At 60.0% G+C, this 12,475-nt stretch overlaps 1 protein-coding gene across 1 annotated transcript in view; it reads right to left on the reverse strand.

The window, feature by feature from the left end:
• The window catches only part of PIP5K1C (phosphatidylinositol-4-phosphate 5-kinase type 1 gamma), a 28,824-nt gene extending 20,317 nt beyond the window's left edge, over positions 1-8,507 (reverse strand). The window contains exons 1-5 of the mRNA XM_034657496.1: positions 8,387-8,507; positions 4,095-4,126; positions 2,553-2,645; positions 1,293-1,423; positions 421-538 (exon numbers count right to left, since the gene is read on the reverse strand). Of these exons, the coding sequence (XP_034513387.1) occupies positions 421-538; positions 1,293-1,423; positions 2,553-2,645; positions 4,095-4,126; positions 8,387-8,438 (426 nt within the window). The 5' untranslated portion in view covers positions 8,439-8,507. The remainder of the gene's footprint in view (positions 1-420; positions 539-1,292; positions 1,424-2,552; positions 2,646-4,094; positions 4,127-8,386) is intronic.
• Positions 8,508-12,475: the final 3,968 nt, after the last annotated feature.

Raw genomic sequence — 12,475 nt, forward strand, 5'->3', positions numbered from 1 at the left:
ACACGTGCTGTAACTTTCAGGAGCCCGCTCACACGTTGTGAGATCAAACGGTAGGGCCTAGGTTTTTGATTTTTCTAACTTGAGAGACTAAAACTACACCAGAACTGGAGGGGATGTGCTGAGCTGGTCCCCACGACCCACCTCCCCTCGAATGGAAGCAGGGCCTGTGAAGCAGCAAAGGTGACAGGACAGTCCTGTTGCTCACGCTCAGAGGAAGAGGCCCGCAGGGCAGGCACGGAGGCCCCGGCCCCCAGGCGGGTCCCTCTGAGGCTCTGGCCCCAGCACCCCCTCCACTGCAACGCTGAGCAAAGAACCCGGCTGAGTTGCACCCGAATTCCTGACCCACAGAAACCACGAGGCAGCAGACACCGTCTCCCCTAACTTGTCACGTGCTGGTAGGTGACTGACTACTGCTCTTACCAAGTAATCGTCTGGTCGGATCCCGAAGAGCTCCCGGAAGTAACGGAAGGCAACGGGGGCATAGGTCTTGAACCTGAAGTCCTGGAAGTGGTGGGCGGGGGTGAGGTTGCTGCCTTCGCTGTGGAGCAAGGAGGGAGAGAGGCCTGTAAGGGGCGGTGACTCTGTGGGCACCTCTGCCACTCCCTGCGACCCCCAGCGGCACAACCTTCCTGGGCCCAGGGCAGTGCCCAGCGGCTGAGCTCCCAGGCCTCCCCTAGGTAGGCAACCCAGAAAACGGTGTGGGGCTTCCCAGGGGCCAAAGGGCATGGCCGGCCTCAGGGGGTGTCCCAATGTCCACTCCCACCCAGAGTAAGTCCACTGCCAGCCTCTCTCAAGGCTAGGTGCGGTCACGTGCTGTGCTCAGCCAGTGTGCTACGGGCAGAGCAGAAATACCACGTGTCCTTTCTAGGTCCTGCCCTCAGAGGTCCTCCCTTCCCTCCTGTGGCTGGAACGCAGATGTAATGGCAGGATCCCAGGCAGCCACCTGACAGCACTGGCTGGAAAAGCTGCACAGAAGGATGGTGGAGCCGCTAGAAAGAACACGGGACCCCAACACGAGGGAGCTGCCTCATAGCCCTGATTGCCTAGCAGTGTTCTTCACGAGAGAGAAAAAGAAACTTCACGTTTTCTTTTCCTGTTTTCTTAAAATCACTGTTATACTGCATCTCTCTAACTCAGCAGAGCACCGACAGTGTGACTGATACAGGGTCAGACCTCCAAGCAAGAAGATGGCAGGAGAGGCCCATGCTATTTCCAGCAGAGAAGGGAGCTCAGAAACAGCAAGGCTGTCGGGCACCCCAACAGCGGCTCCGGGGCACAGGGCCTGGGCCTACCTGGGGAAGAAGATGCTCTCCACGACATAGAAGTCCTGCATGAGCACGTCGCGCTCTGGCTTGGAGCTCAGATTGCCCACAGTGTAGCCGATGCCCAGCTGGATGGCCCCCTTCAGGGTGGAGGAGGTGGTCTGCGGGAAAATCCAGCTGCATCAAGACCCTCGGCCCCCAGGGTGACAGGCAAAGGAGAAGCCCCCCAGGGCAGGAGGTCAGGGCACATGTCCAGCCTGCAGCTTGACCCTGGCACCCGTCGGCGTCACGGGGCCCTGGGGGACCTGCCCAGTACTTGTCACAGATGTGCTGGCCCCTGGGCTGTCACGGAGCTCACACAACCACACAGTAAGGACGTACCTGGCTGAGACTCAGTACCACCTCACGCAGCCCCAAGGCCTGTTTTCCGTCAAGGTTCTAGAACGTTCCAACTTCTCAAAACTGTCCCGACTCAGCAAGGGTGTATCTACTGTGAGGATTTTCTTTTGGGGGGAGCATAAATTTAGAGTGGCACCCAAACTTCGTTTCTGTAATCCCGGGTTCCTTCTACCCACTCCCCTGGTGATTTGCATCGTCACACTGGGAAGCGACACTGCTGCTCTGTGCCTCAGTTTCCCCACCCATAGTTGGGCATGGAGACAGCGGTACCGGCCAACCTGGGGCTGTCAGGCGTCAGATGGCCTAAGCCACGGAGGCTGAAGCCTGCCCCCACTTGAGAAGGAGGGGATGGGAGTGACAGCAAATGGGGACAGGGCGTCATTCTGGGCTCATGGAAATATTCTAAAACTGACCGTGGTGATAGCTGGACATACTGCAAACATGCTTGAAACCCTCTAACTTGGAAAAGGTGAATTACACAGTGCATCCATGACTTCTCAGCCAACTGGTATGTTAGGAAGTGCTCCCCATGCCCCACCTGGCCTGGCCTGCCTTCACCCGGGCTTCCCAACAGCTCAGCCCCACTTTCCAAGGGAAGAAAGGAGAACTGCGTTTCCCTCTTCCTCAGAGAGGTCAGTAGGGCCGGAGGAGCTGGGGGCTCGGCCAGGGTTGCCGGTGACTCCTGCACCTGTGGAGCGCCGCGCACGATGCCCGTGACGTCCGCGACAGGCAGCAAGGACAGGCAGCTGGGACCAGGGGCCTAGCATGGAAGGGCCTGTCCCGAAAGCCTCTGCCTCCAGCCAGACACGGGCCCAGAGCATGCCTGACCCTGTGTGGGGGCCCTGGGATGGCGGGGAGCCCTACCCCCACCAGCTAAGGGCAGAGGAGAACCTTCTTGTAGGTGGTCTCGCCAGAGGCGTCCACGCCCCGATGACCCAACTTCTTCCCGTGGCCAGGACCCGGCTGTCCAGTCATCAACGGGGCCTGGAGAAGAGGAAGCAGGAAGCATTGAAAATCAGCAAGGAGGCGCCGCTGGGCCAGAGTGCCCTGGAAATCCTGACCAGACGGGCTGAGTCAGTGTCCTGACAAGGCACGTGGGGCAGGGGCTGGTGTGGGCGGGCTCCAGGGCAGAGCGGGTAGCCTGTCACCCGCAGGGGCCACACGTCCCAACTCTGCACATCCAGAAAGGCCCATACACAGACCTGGACTTCCGGCTCCGAGAGAAAAGCCGGAAGATCGGCAACCACAGCCCTTCTGCGTGCGTGGGGAGCAGGACCCTAGTTTCAGGGTCTCCCCTGGCACTGCTGACACTGGGCCAGGTCATTCCCTAAGGCCCCTACCCCTCGGTGCGGCCTACCCCGTCACAACAACCACAGATGTCCCCAGACATCACAGTGTCCCCTGGGGCAGACTCACCCAGCTGAGAACCCTGGGCTGGAATGACTGTGAACTGAGGGGAGAGGTCCACTGCCTTGGGCCCTCTCTGGGGACAGCCATGGCAGGCGTTACAAACTTGCGTGGGAGGGACTCCACGGGGGAGCGTGGTGGAGGGGGCCCAGGCTCCAGGCCCAGGCCGGCCAGCAGAGGGAGCTGGTGCCCCTCCCAGGGCTGGACTGTCACTGACATTCAAACATCTCCTGTGCACCAGCCACCGTCCACACAGCCGGTGCAGCCCTTCCGGCCTCCAGCTGAGATGTTCATACTAGCCCGACCCGCACTGCCTCTCAGCCATGTGTTCTGCACAGCGGCCACCAGGGGGCAGGCTCTCCTCAGCAATCGTAAAGCAACGCCCCTGCTCTGCCCCCCTTGCTGACTCCCCACTGCCCTGTGCTGGACACCCCCCAGGAAAGCCCTCCCCACAAGGACCCCATGTGGCAGGTGGCATCCCGGGGACATGGATGCTCGGGGCCGGGAGGCCGGTGCAGACACAGGGACACCACACCTGGGCAGCTCCTGGAACGTGGGGCTCACAGCCACACTCCCACAGGCTCCTTTCAGGACCAGGGACAGTGCTGACCCCACCTGCTACCCCAGCGGGAGGGCAGCCCAGGGCCCATGGGGCGTGGAGGTGCGGCATGGGGGGCCCACCCCCAGGAAAAGCTCTCTGGAACGCGATGGGAAGATGCGGACAGCTGTGTGGGGACCGGAGGGGGGTGCTACACTGAAGGTGCTACTAATTGCGTATCAGGCACCGCCCCGCGGCAGCACCTGACCAGGTCCTCCTCCTGGGAACTCCCCAGTGACCCACGCTCGCCTGGCTTCCTTCCCACCTCTCCAGCCCCTCTGTCTCCTGTCCCTCTGCCCTCACCGTCCAGGCCAGGTCCTCGCTCTTCCCAGCCCACCCGCTCCCCTTCCTGAAACTCAAGACACTGGCAGGACTGAGGGAGGGGCCCAGGGAGACGCAGTGAACCACCAGACCCACAGGACACTCACCTCCGTCGGGACCATCTTCTTCTGGGCCAAGCCTGCGGGAGAGAAGGGAGAGGCTTCAGCCTGGAGACAAGGGTGGCCCGCCCTGCCTTCGCTGCACGCAGGTGCGCGTGACCTCACTCAGCTCCCCAAGCCCCTATGGAGGGACGTGAGGACGTGGGGTGGGAAGTGGGCAAGGATGCCGACCTACCACCGACCCCGAAGACGTCAGGTCCCCAATGGCAAACGACTGGCTGAATTGACCAAGTGCTGTCTACACCCGCAGGCAGGAGCAAGGCTTAGCCAGGAGAGGCTCAGGCCGTGGGGAAATCAGGCAAGCCATGGGGTCCGTGGGAAGGGGCCAGGCACCCAGGGCTGGAGCCACGGCTCCCTGGCTCCTGTCCACAAAGTGCCCTGGGAGAGCTGCTCCCCATGGAAGAGGCTCACAGGGAGGGAGCAGGACGTTTTCGTCTCAGGAGCTTTCCCTCCAATCCCGGCTCCCTGTGAGAAGGCCAACCATTGCCCTCTCTGAGCCTCAGCAGCCTCGCCCGGAAAGCAGGCTTCTGCTGAGGGCTGTCTGTCCAATGAGTCTGGACGGCAGATATACCCGGCCCCCTGCAGATGATGGGCTTTGCAGGTGGGAGCAAGTCAAGGCCCCCAGGTTGGGGTGACCCTGGGCTCCTGGGGGCCCTGGTGTCCTCACGAGGTCCTCACGAGAGGGAGGCAGAGGGAGGGAGCCCCAGAGATGGACAGACCCCGCGCTGCTGGTGGTGAGGATGGAAGGGGGGCTGCGGGTCAGGAAGAGGCAGGAGCCGGGTCTCCCTGGGGGCCCAGGGACACCAGCCCTGCCTGTGCCTGGGTTTAGCCCGTGAGACCCATTCTAGGCTTGCAACTCCCCGAGCGTGCTAAGAAACGTGTGTGGTTTCAGATCCAGCTGTGGCCACGTGCCACAGCTGTAACAGAAGCTCACATACTGGGGCTCTACCATGTGTCAGGCCAGCCAGAAGGCAAGGGGAGACCAGGACAGGCAAGGCCCTCACCCTCAAGGGCTCACAGTTGGGGTGGGGCCCAGAGAAGGGCCTGGACAGTGGAGTGAGTGCCAGGAGGATGGCTTTGGGGGAGGGGTCAGGTCAGCAAGGGAGGACTTGGGCTTTCCCCCCAGGGAGGTGGGACCTCTGGAGGGCTGTGGACAGAGGATGGAAGGACCTGCTGCAACTGCTCACAGGCGCCCTCAGGTGGCCGCTGTGGGGGAAGGGCGGGAGGATGGTGAAAGCAGGAGCCTGGGAGCAGGGTGGATGGGAGGGTTCTGGTCGTTCTGGTCCCGGTGGGAGAGGATGGGCTGGACCAGGTGCAGGCAGAGAAGGGAGAGGGGTGGGCAGATTCCAGACAGGTCTGAAGCTAGGACAGATAGACTCTGCTCACTGGAGACAAAGAGAAGAAAAACAGGGAGTCAAGAATGACTAAAGATTCTGACTGAAGCAGTTAACAGGACAGGGTGGCCTCAGCCAAGATGAGCGACAAGGCAGGAGCAAGTGTGGGGGACAGTTGGGTGCAGCGTGGCCAAGCTGCATGTGAAACGCCTGGGAGCCCCCCCCCCAAAGAGACCTCCAGGATCAGCCGGACCCCCAAGTCTGGAGCTCAGAGGAGGGCGGGCTGGAGACAGGACTGTGGGCATCGTCCCACCATAGACAAGGGAGGAAGTGGATGAGGCTGCCCCAGGAGGGGGGCGGGTGGGGAGAGAAGAGGCCTGAGGACCCAGGCTGGGGACTGGGGGAGGCACCACAGGGCCGGGGGAGCAGGAGTCCCAGGCGAGGGATCCGGGGTCGTCTCAGGCTGCTCCACTTCTAACACCAGGTAGGGCCAGAGGCTGGGGACTGGGGAGTGAATGTTAATGGGAATGGGGTTTCCTTTAGGGGGATGAGAATGTTCTAGAATCAGTGTGGTAAATTGCACCACATTGTGAATACACGAAAAACTAAATTGTAAGCTTAAAAACGTGAATAATGGTGTATGAATTATACTTACGGAAAAAATGAATCTAAGAGGACCCTGAACCTTGGGTAACCCTGGGGCCAGCAGGGTGGGGGACGGGTGTCCTCTTTCAGCCATAACCACCACTGCCCTGTGCCTCAGCCAGATGCCAGCGATGGTCCAGGCAGGGAAACGGGCTGGGTAAGCAACTGGCCGATGCCAGGGTCATGGCTGCAGGGCTCACCAGAGGACACCCCAGTCAGAGGTCAAAGTTGATAGACCAAGGCTGGTGACATAATATTTGTTGGTTTTATGTCTGGTGTGCGGGGGGAAGAAGAGAGAAGGAAAGAGGCCGTGGTAGAGCGGGCAGAACATTCTAGACTTGGCTTGGGGGCCCCTGGCATTCCCCTTCCTGGCCAGCCTGGGGCCTCTGGGCCCAGAGCCCACCCAACTGTGCCCACCTGTGACCTCTGCAGCCCCAGCCTGAGGTCTGGGCCTCCCCCCACACACCGCTCCACCCACTTCCGAGTTATCCCAGCTTGTTGGCGGTGGTACCCTGCGCGCCCAGGCCAAGTCACCACCAGCATCCGATACAAAGTCCTGCCCAATTCTGTCCTGCCTGAGGACCCCTCAAGGTCATCTGCGTCATGCCCGGGGTCCCCACGATGGCCACGCTCCTCCTGCCTGACTCACACGCTGGCTAATAAAAGGGAGAGATGCGCCCTCCCACCCGGAAAATGCTGGACTCTGTGCCAGAAGGGGCCGCAGCAAGGCTACACATGGGCCTCGGGTCAGGGGGTGGGGGTCCATCTGCCCCACCATAGCATGATGCCCGCAAGCGACCCCAAACACCTGGCCCCGGGCCCTCGAGGGCCTGCGCGTGTCTTCACAGGGTGGTGGCTGCTCAGGGCGAGTGGGCTGCTGGACGTCAGGCACGGCAGAGGCCACACCATGCCGTTGAGCTCCTCCCAGTCCAAGAGGTGACCCATTCTCTTCTGAACGAGCCACCCCATTTTTGAGGAAATTAAGTTTTAAAAATAGCCTGGGGAGGGAGAGACTGTGCCAGCCTGGGCCACGACCTGCCCCAGGACACAGCTGTGCCAGCTGCTGGGCAGAAGGCAGAGGGCGGCAGGGCCTAGACTGTTCGGGTGAGGGGGTGACCCCCTGCGGCCCCAGCTGTGTGACCTCAGGCAAGCCCCTCCACCTCTCTGAGCCGCTTTCCTCCGGTCTCTCTGTGCCCCTGCAGTGACCAAAGCTAGGGCTCCAGAGCTGGGACCCCTCTGCCTAGCCCCCCACCCCGCGCCACCACTGGACCCTGCCGCAGGCCGCTCCGATCACTTCTGTGTGGGTGACCTCACAGCCACCACAGAGCTCCTGAGGGACCGCCTCCTCACGCTCGCTCCCTAGGAGCAGGGCCAAAGCCCAGCACCACCACCACCCCCGCCCCCGAGGTACCTGCTCCCTCCTCCTGGCCTGTGGGCCGCTTCCACCGCAGCCCTTCCTGTTCCACATGCTGGCCTCCAGCCTTTACCCCAGCGCCTTCTCACTCAGTGACCGCTACCCCACCCTGCAGACCTGTCCTGTCCCTCCCAGCGACAATGACACCTGAGGGAGGAGGGGCCTCCTCCCTCAGGGCTGGGCCTGCCCTTAGTAGGCACCTAATGTTTGTCGACTGACTGATGGACGGACGGACAGACACCCTTTCCTCTCCCCTCTGCACACATGTGAGCTGCAGCAGGAGAAACTGAGGGAGGACTGGGCTCAGGAAGGACTGTGGGCCCCAGGACCCAGGGAGGAGCCTTACCCTCTGTCCTCCAGCAGAGCCACCCACCTCTCCCTGTACAACCATCCAAACTCTGCCCACCGGCCCTGAACCTCTCGGCCCATCACCTGGACCAGCACAGTGCCCTCCACCCTGTCTCCAGTCCCGCCCTCACCCCCCAGGCCATCCTCCCCTCAGCAGCCACCAGAGGGCGCCCATGTGCACCAACATCAAGGCCCGCCTTCCTCTGCCCACAGCCCTCCAGGGCTCCCATCTCCCTGGGGGGAAAGCCCAAGTCCTCCCTGAGGTCCCCAGGGCCCTGCATGACCTCCCGGTCCCCTCCTCCCTCTCCCCACTCTGCTCCAGCTACACAGGCCTCCTTGCTGTCCCTCCTACATGCCTGTGTCCTCCCCAGGGCCCTTGCACAGGTTGCCCCGCCGAACACACGCCTGAAACGCCACTCCCAAGACACTTGCACAGTTTGCTAACTTGCTTCGTCTGAGACCTGGCTCAAATGTCACCCCTCTGAGGTGTCCCCCAACCACTTCACCCAAAACAGCCCCTCTGAGGTCACTCTCCTCACCTCCTTGGCCTTCTCGGTCTCCCAGGCACTCGGCACTACCTGGTGCCTCCATGTTATGTCTCCCCCGCTACAGGGAGACCAGGTCTGCCAGTCACCCCGACAGGCACCTTCAGAGCTCTCTGCGTGCAGAGTGCCCACCAGACACGGGCAGGAGAGGGGCATGAGGCCTGTCAGCTCTGTGCAGGGGCCGTGCCCCCAGGGTGGAGCCCCTGCCCAGAGCAGGACTGCCCGGTGCCCAGGAAGGGTGCCGGCATCCCGTGACTCAGAGCCAGCGAGAAAGCACAAGGACGAGGCAGACAGGGCCAGCAGCCCCGAGAAGCCAGGAAGTGGTGCTGAGGCCCAGCCGTGCACACTTCCCTGATTAGCGGGAACGATCGGGCTGCCCTGGGCCTCCCGCTGCACAGGCCTCTGGAGCAGAGCCCTGCGGGCAGCCTGCGGAGAGGCTGGGAACCCCTGGGGGGCAGTGCCAACCCTCAGCCCTGGTCAGCCTTGGCCGTTCACAAGACACACTTGCAAATCCTCTCTCCAAACAGGAAGAAAGGCTCCCGTGGCCTAGCGGATGGCTGGTTCTCTGCAGCCACGTGACGCTCTGAGAGCCAAGTACAAGCGAGGAGCCACAGGGCGCGGGGAAGGCTGGCGGCCTCCGGTTCTGTCCTCCGGGAACCCTGAGCCCCGAGGACCCCATGGGGAGAGCGGGCAGCCCCCCGCCGAGGTGGCGGACCGGGGCGCAGAGCCTCTTAAGAGGACTTCGTGCCGCCCGCTGACCACGGCCGTGGGACTGACCCCAGGCGAGGCCGCAGAAGGACGGCGCGGCCGACGCCTGCCTGGGGACGAATTGCAAGCAAACAAGCGGTTGCTTTCTCCAGCACTAAGCTCTGGGGCGGTTTGCTGTGTAGCCACGGCTGACGGAGCAGGTATCACACTGATGTATGCACGGCACTCAAAGGAACATAAGATCGATTACCAGGAACTTCTTCCGGGCGGGAGGAGAGAAATAGAATTTTAACTCCTCTGTCCACCTTAAATTCCTTACATTCAAAAAAGCATTAAATATACTTAAATGCTGGATTATTCAGTCATACAAATAATGAAGTGCCAACGGGTGCTGCCTGGGGATGGACCCCAAGCCCACAACGCTCAGGGAGGGAAGACACAGAAGGCCCCACGGCTGTGAGTCCACATGTGTGACACGTCCAGAACAGGCTCCTCCATGGATGGGAAGGGGGCTCATGGGGACCGGGGCTGGTGGGGGGAGTGACCGCTGATGGGGGCAGGGTTTTCTTTGGGGAGGTGGAATGTTCTAGAACTAGACAGTGGTGATAGCAGCACGACATAGCAAATATAGTAAAACCCATGAAATCACATACTTTAAGAGGGTGAATTTTTTTTTAAATTAATTTATTTTAGACAGAGAAAGAGAGCAAGAGAGCACATGAGCTGGGGGAGGGGCAGAGGGAGAGAGAATCTCAAGCAGACTCCCCGTTGAGCGCACAGCCCCCTTCAGGGCTTGATCCCATGACCTGAGCCAAAACCAAGAGTCGGACCACTCAACCAACGGAGCCAGCCAGGCGCCCCAAGAAGGTAAACTTTATGATATGTGCATGCATCTCAGAAATGAATCCCTTTAGCTGCAACCACTGCCCAACGAAGCGCACCATCCAGAACGTTCTCCGACTCCACTCCTGCTGGACATCAGTGCTGCGAAGTGAGAGAACAAGCGGCCCAGGTCACACCATCCCCTGCATCGAGGCCAGAGGTGCCAGACACCACCTGACCTAACGATCTTACTCTGCAACCACCATTTACAGGCAGGGAAACAGGTTTGAAGAAACTCACCCAGGTCAAAAGTGAAAAACCCTGTGATCACATCTCAGAATCCAGAAAGGCATTCAACAAAATTCAGCACAAATTTCATGTCCGAAAACTACTAGAAACTAGAGAAACAAACAGAAACGGGCTGGTGGGGGAGGAGAACTGCTTTACTTGAAAACATAGTATGGGGGCGCCTGGGTGGCACAGCGTCTGCCTTCGGCTCAGGGCGTGATCCCGGCGTTATGGGATCGAGCCCCACATCAGGCTCTTCTGCTGTGAGCCTGCTTCTTCCTCTCCCACTCCCCCTGCTTGTGTTCCCTGTCTCGCTGGCTGTCTCTATCTCTGTCAAATAAACAAATAAAATCTTTAAAAAAATAAATAAAAAAAAAAAAAAGAAAACATAGTATGAAGTGAAAACCCCTGGCAAACACACGACATTTACCGCAAGAGGAGGAGTGCAGCTGAGAGCTACCGCTGCCATGGGGACGCTGGCCAGTGCAATAAGACAAGAAAAAAGAGAAGGAACAGAGATTGGAAAGAAAGACAACATTTTAGAAAATCCAAGAGAACCAACTGGCCAACCATTAGAACTAACCGGAGCAGAGCAGGTGGCTGACGATTCACCCGAGGTCATGCGGCACGAGCGCTGAGGAGAGGCAGAATTTGGGAGCTTCTGCCCTTTGTACCCACCACCTGCTTTTTCTCCAGCTGCCTTTCCCTGGTTTCATGCTTGGGTTAATTTTTATCTGTCAAATGTCGATGGCCCTTTCCAATGAATAGATGCTGGGATGATGCCCCGTCCTCCAGGGGCACTAAATCCCCAGAGCGGGGGAGGGCATGTAGGGGGATGGGCAGACGGAGGGGTGGAGGAGGGAGGGAAGGGGGGATGCATGAGGTAAGCGTAGCACAATGTCAATGGTAGGATCCAAGTGGTACAGAGTGAGCGTCCACTGTCCCATTCTTTCAACTTCTCTGTACAGTTGAAAATTTTCTTTGTGCAATCTTTCCCCTCCAGGTTAAAGGTGAATTTTGACTTTGGCTGCCAAGAGTTTTCAAGCTCAGGGGAAACACGTTTTTTGAGCGCATTCTGCCCGAGGAATGTGAGTGATCACAAAGGACATAGCAGACATTATGCAGCGCCAGTGTGTGAGGCACTGTGCCACGGGATTCACGCATGTTCACTCAACATACCTTCCAGAAAGCACCTTCCCACCTCAGGGCCTTTGTGTTCACTGTGCCCTCTGCCTGGCATGCACTACCCCTCCATCTCCGCCTGGCTGGCCGCTGTCCTCCATCACTCAGGTCTCAGCCTCCTAGAGGGACTGTCCTTTGCCACCCCTAACCTCCTCCCACCCTCCACCATGCCCATTTTATTTACTCATGACACGTCATTGTCTGAAGATAACTGCTTTATCGCCTTGCTCCTTACCAGTAGAGGAGAGACCAGAACTGTCTTGCTGACGCTGCTTCCCCACGACCTGGCCCAATCCTGGCACGCGGTCTGAGCGCAGCAACCACAGGCCAAATGGAGCTGGGCGGGGGATGCTGGGATGGAGAGGTGGGCATTGGTTGGGGAAAGACCCCGGAGGGATGACAGCCAGGACAAGGAGATCCCCAGCTGCAAGAGGGGAGGACTGGGGAGGACATGAAGCTGGGGGCCCGTTCAGGCGCACAGTGGGCCCATCACTGAGACGGGCCACGGAGGAGGGACACCCGGACGTGTCCGCATGCTCGGGGGGGGGTGCACGGAAGGTGGTGCTCGGAGGTGGCATGTGCAGAACAGAACAGTGCCCCGCACGTAGGAGGGGCTCCATCCATGTCTCTGTCGAGGACTGGAGACACCGTGGGAAACACTGCCCCTGGCCAAAGCAGAGGGCGGGGCTGACCCCCCAGCCTCTTGCCCCCAAGGGATGAGGGAAACCCATCCCGGCTCTGACCCCCGAGGCGGAGGAAAACACTGCCTGTGGCACTGGGCGACCGTGCGGGCCTCGGCAGCGGCAGGACTCAGGCAACAGCCGAGAACTTCAAAATAGAGGGCAAGCCTCAGACACCGTTCTCTTCCTCTTGGATGGTTTTTCCCTCTCACGGGTTTGCATTTTTCACTCTGAGCCCCCTGGAACAGTGAATGGTGTCAGGGAAGGAATTACAAATTTTCCCTAATAACCAACTTCCCAAAGAATATTCTGTTCGTCCCTTCCCTCCCTCCCTCGCTCATTCCAAACTGTGAGGTCTCCTGCTTGCTGGGCCCTGCTGTGGGGATGAGATGCTGTGGAGGGG

This window comes from Ailuropoda melanoleuca, chromosome 4 (genome assembly GCF_002007445.2).
Source record: "Ailuropoda melanoleuca isolate Jingjing chromosome 4, ASM200744v2, whole genome shotgun sequence".
Lineage (NCBI taxonomy): Eukaryota > Metazoa > Chordata > Mammalia > Carnivora > Ursidae > Ailuropoda > Ailuropoda melanoleuca.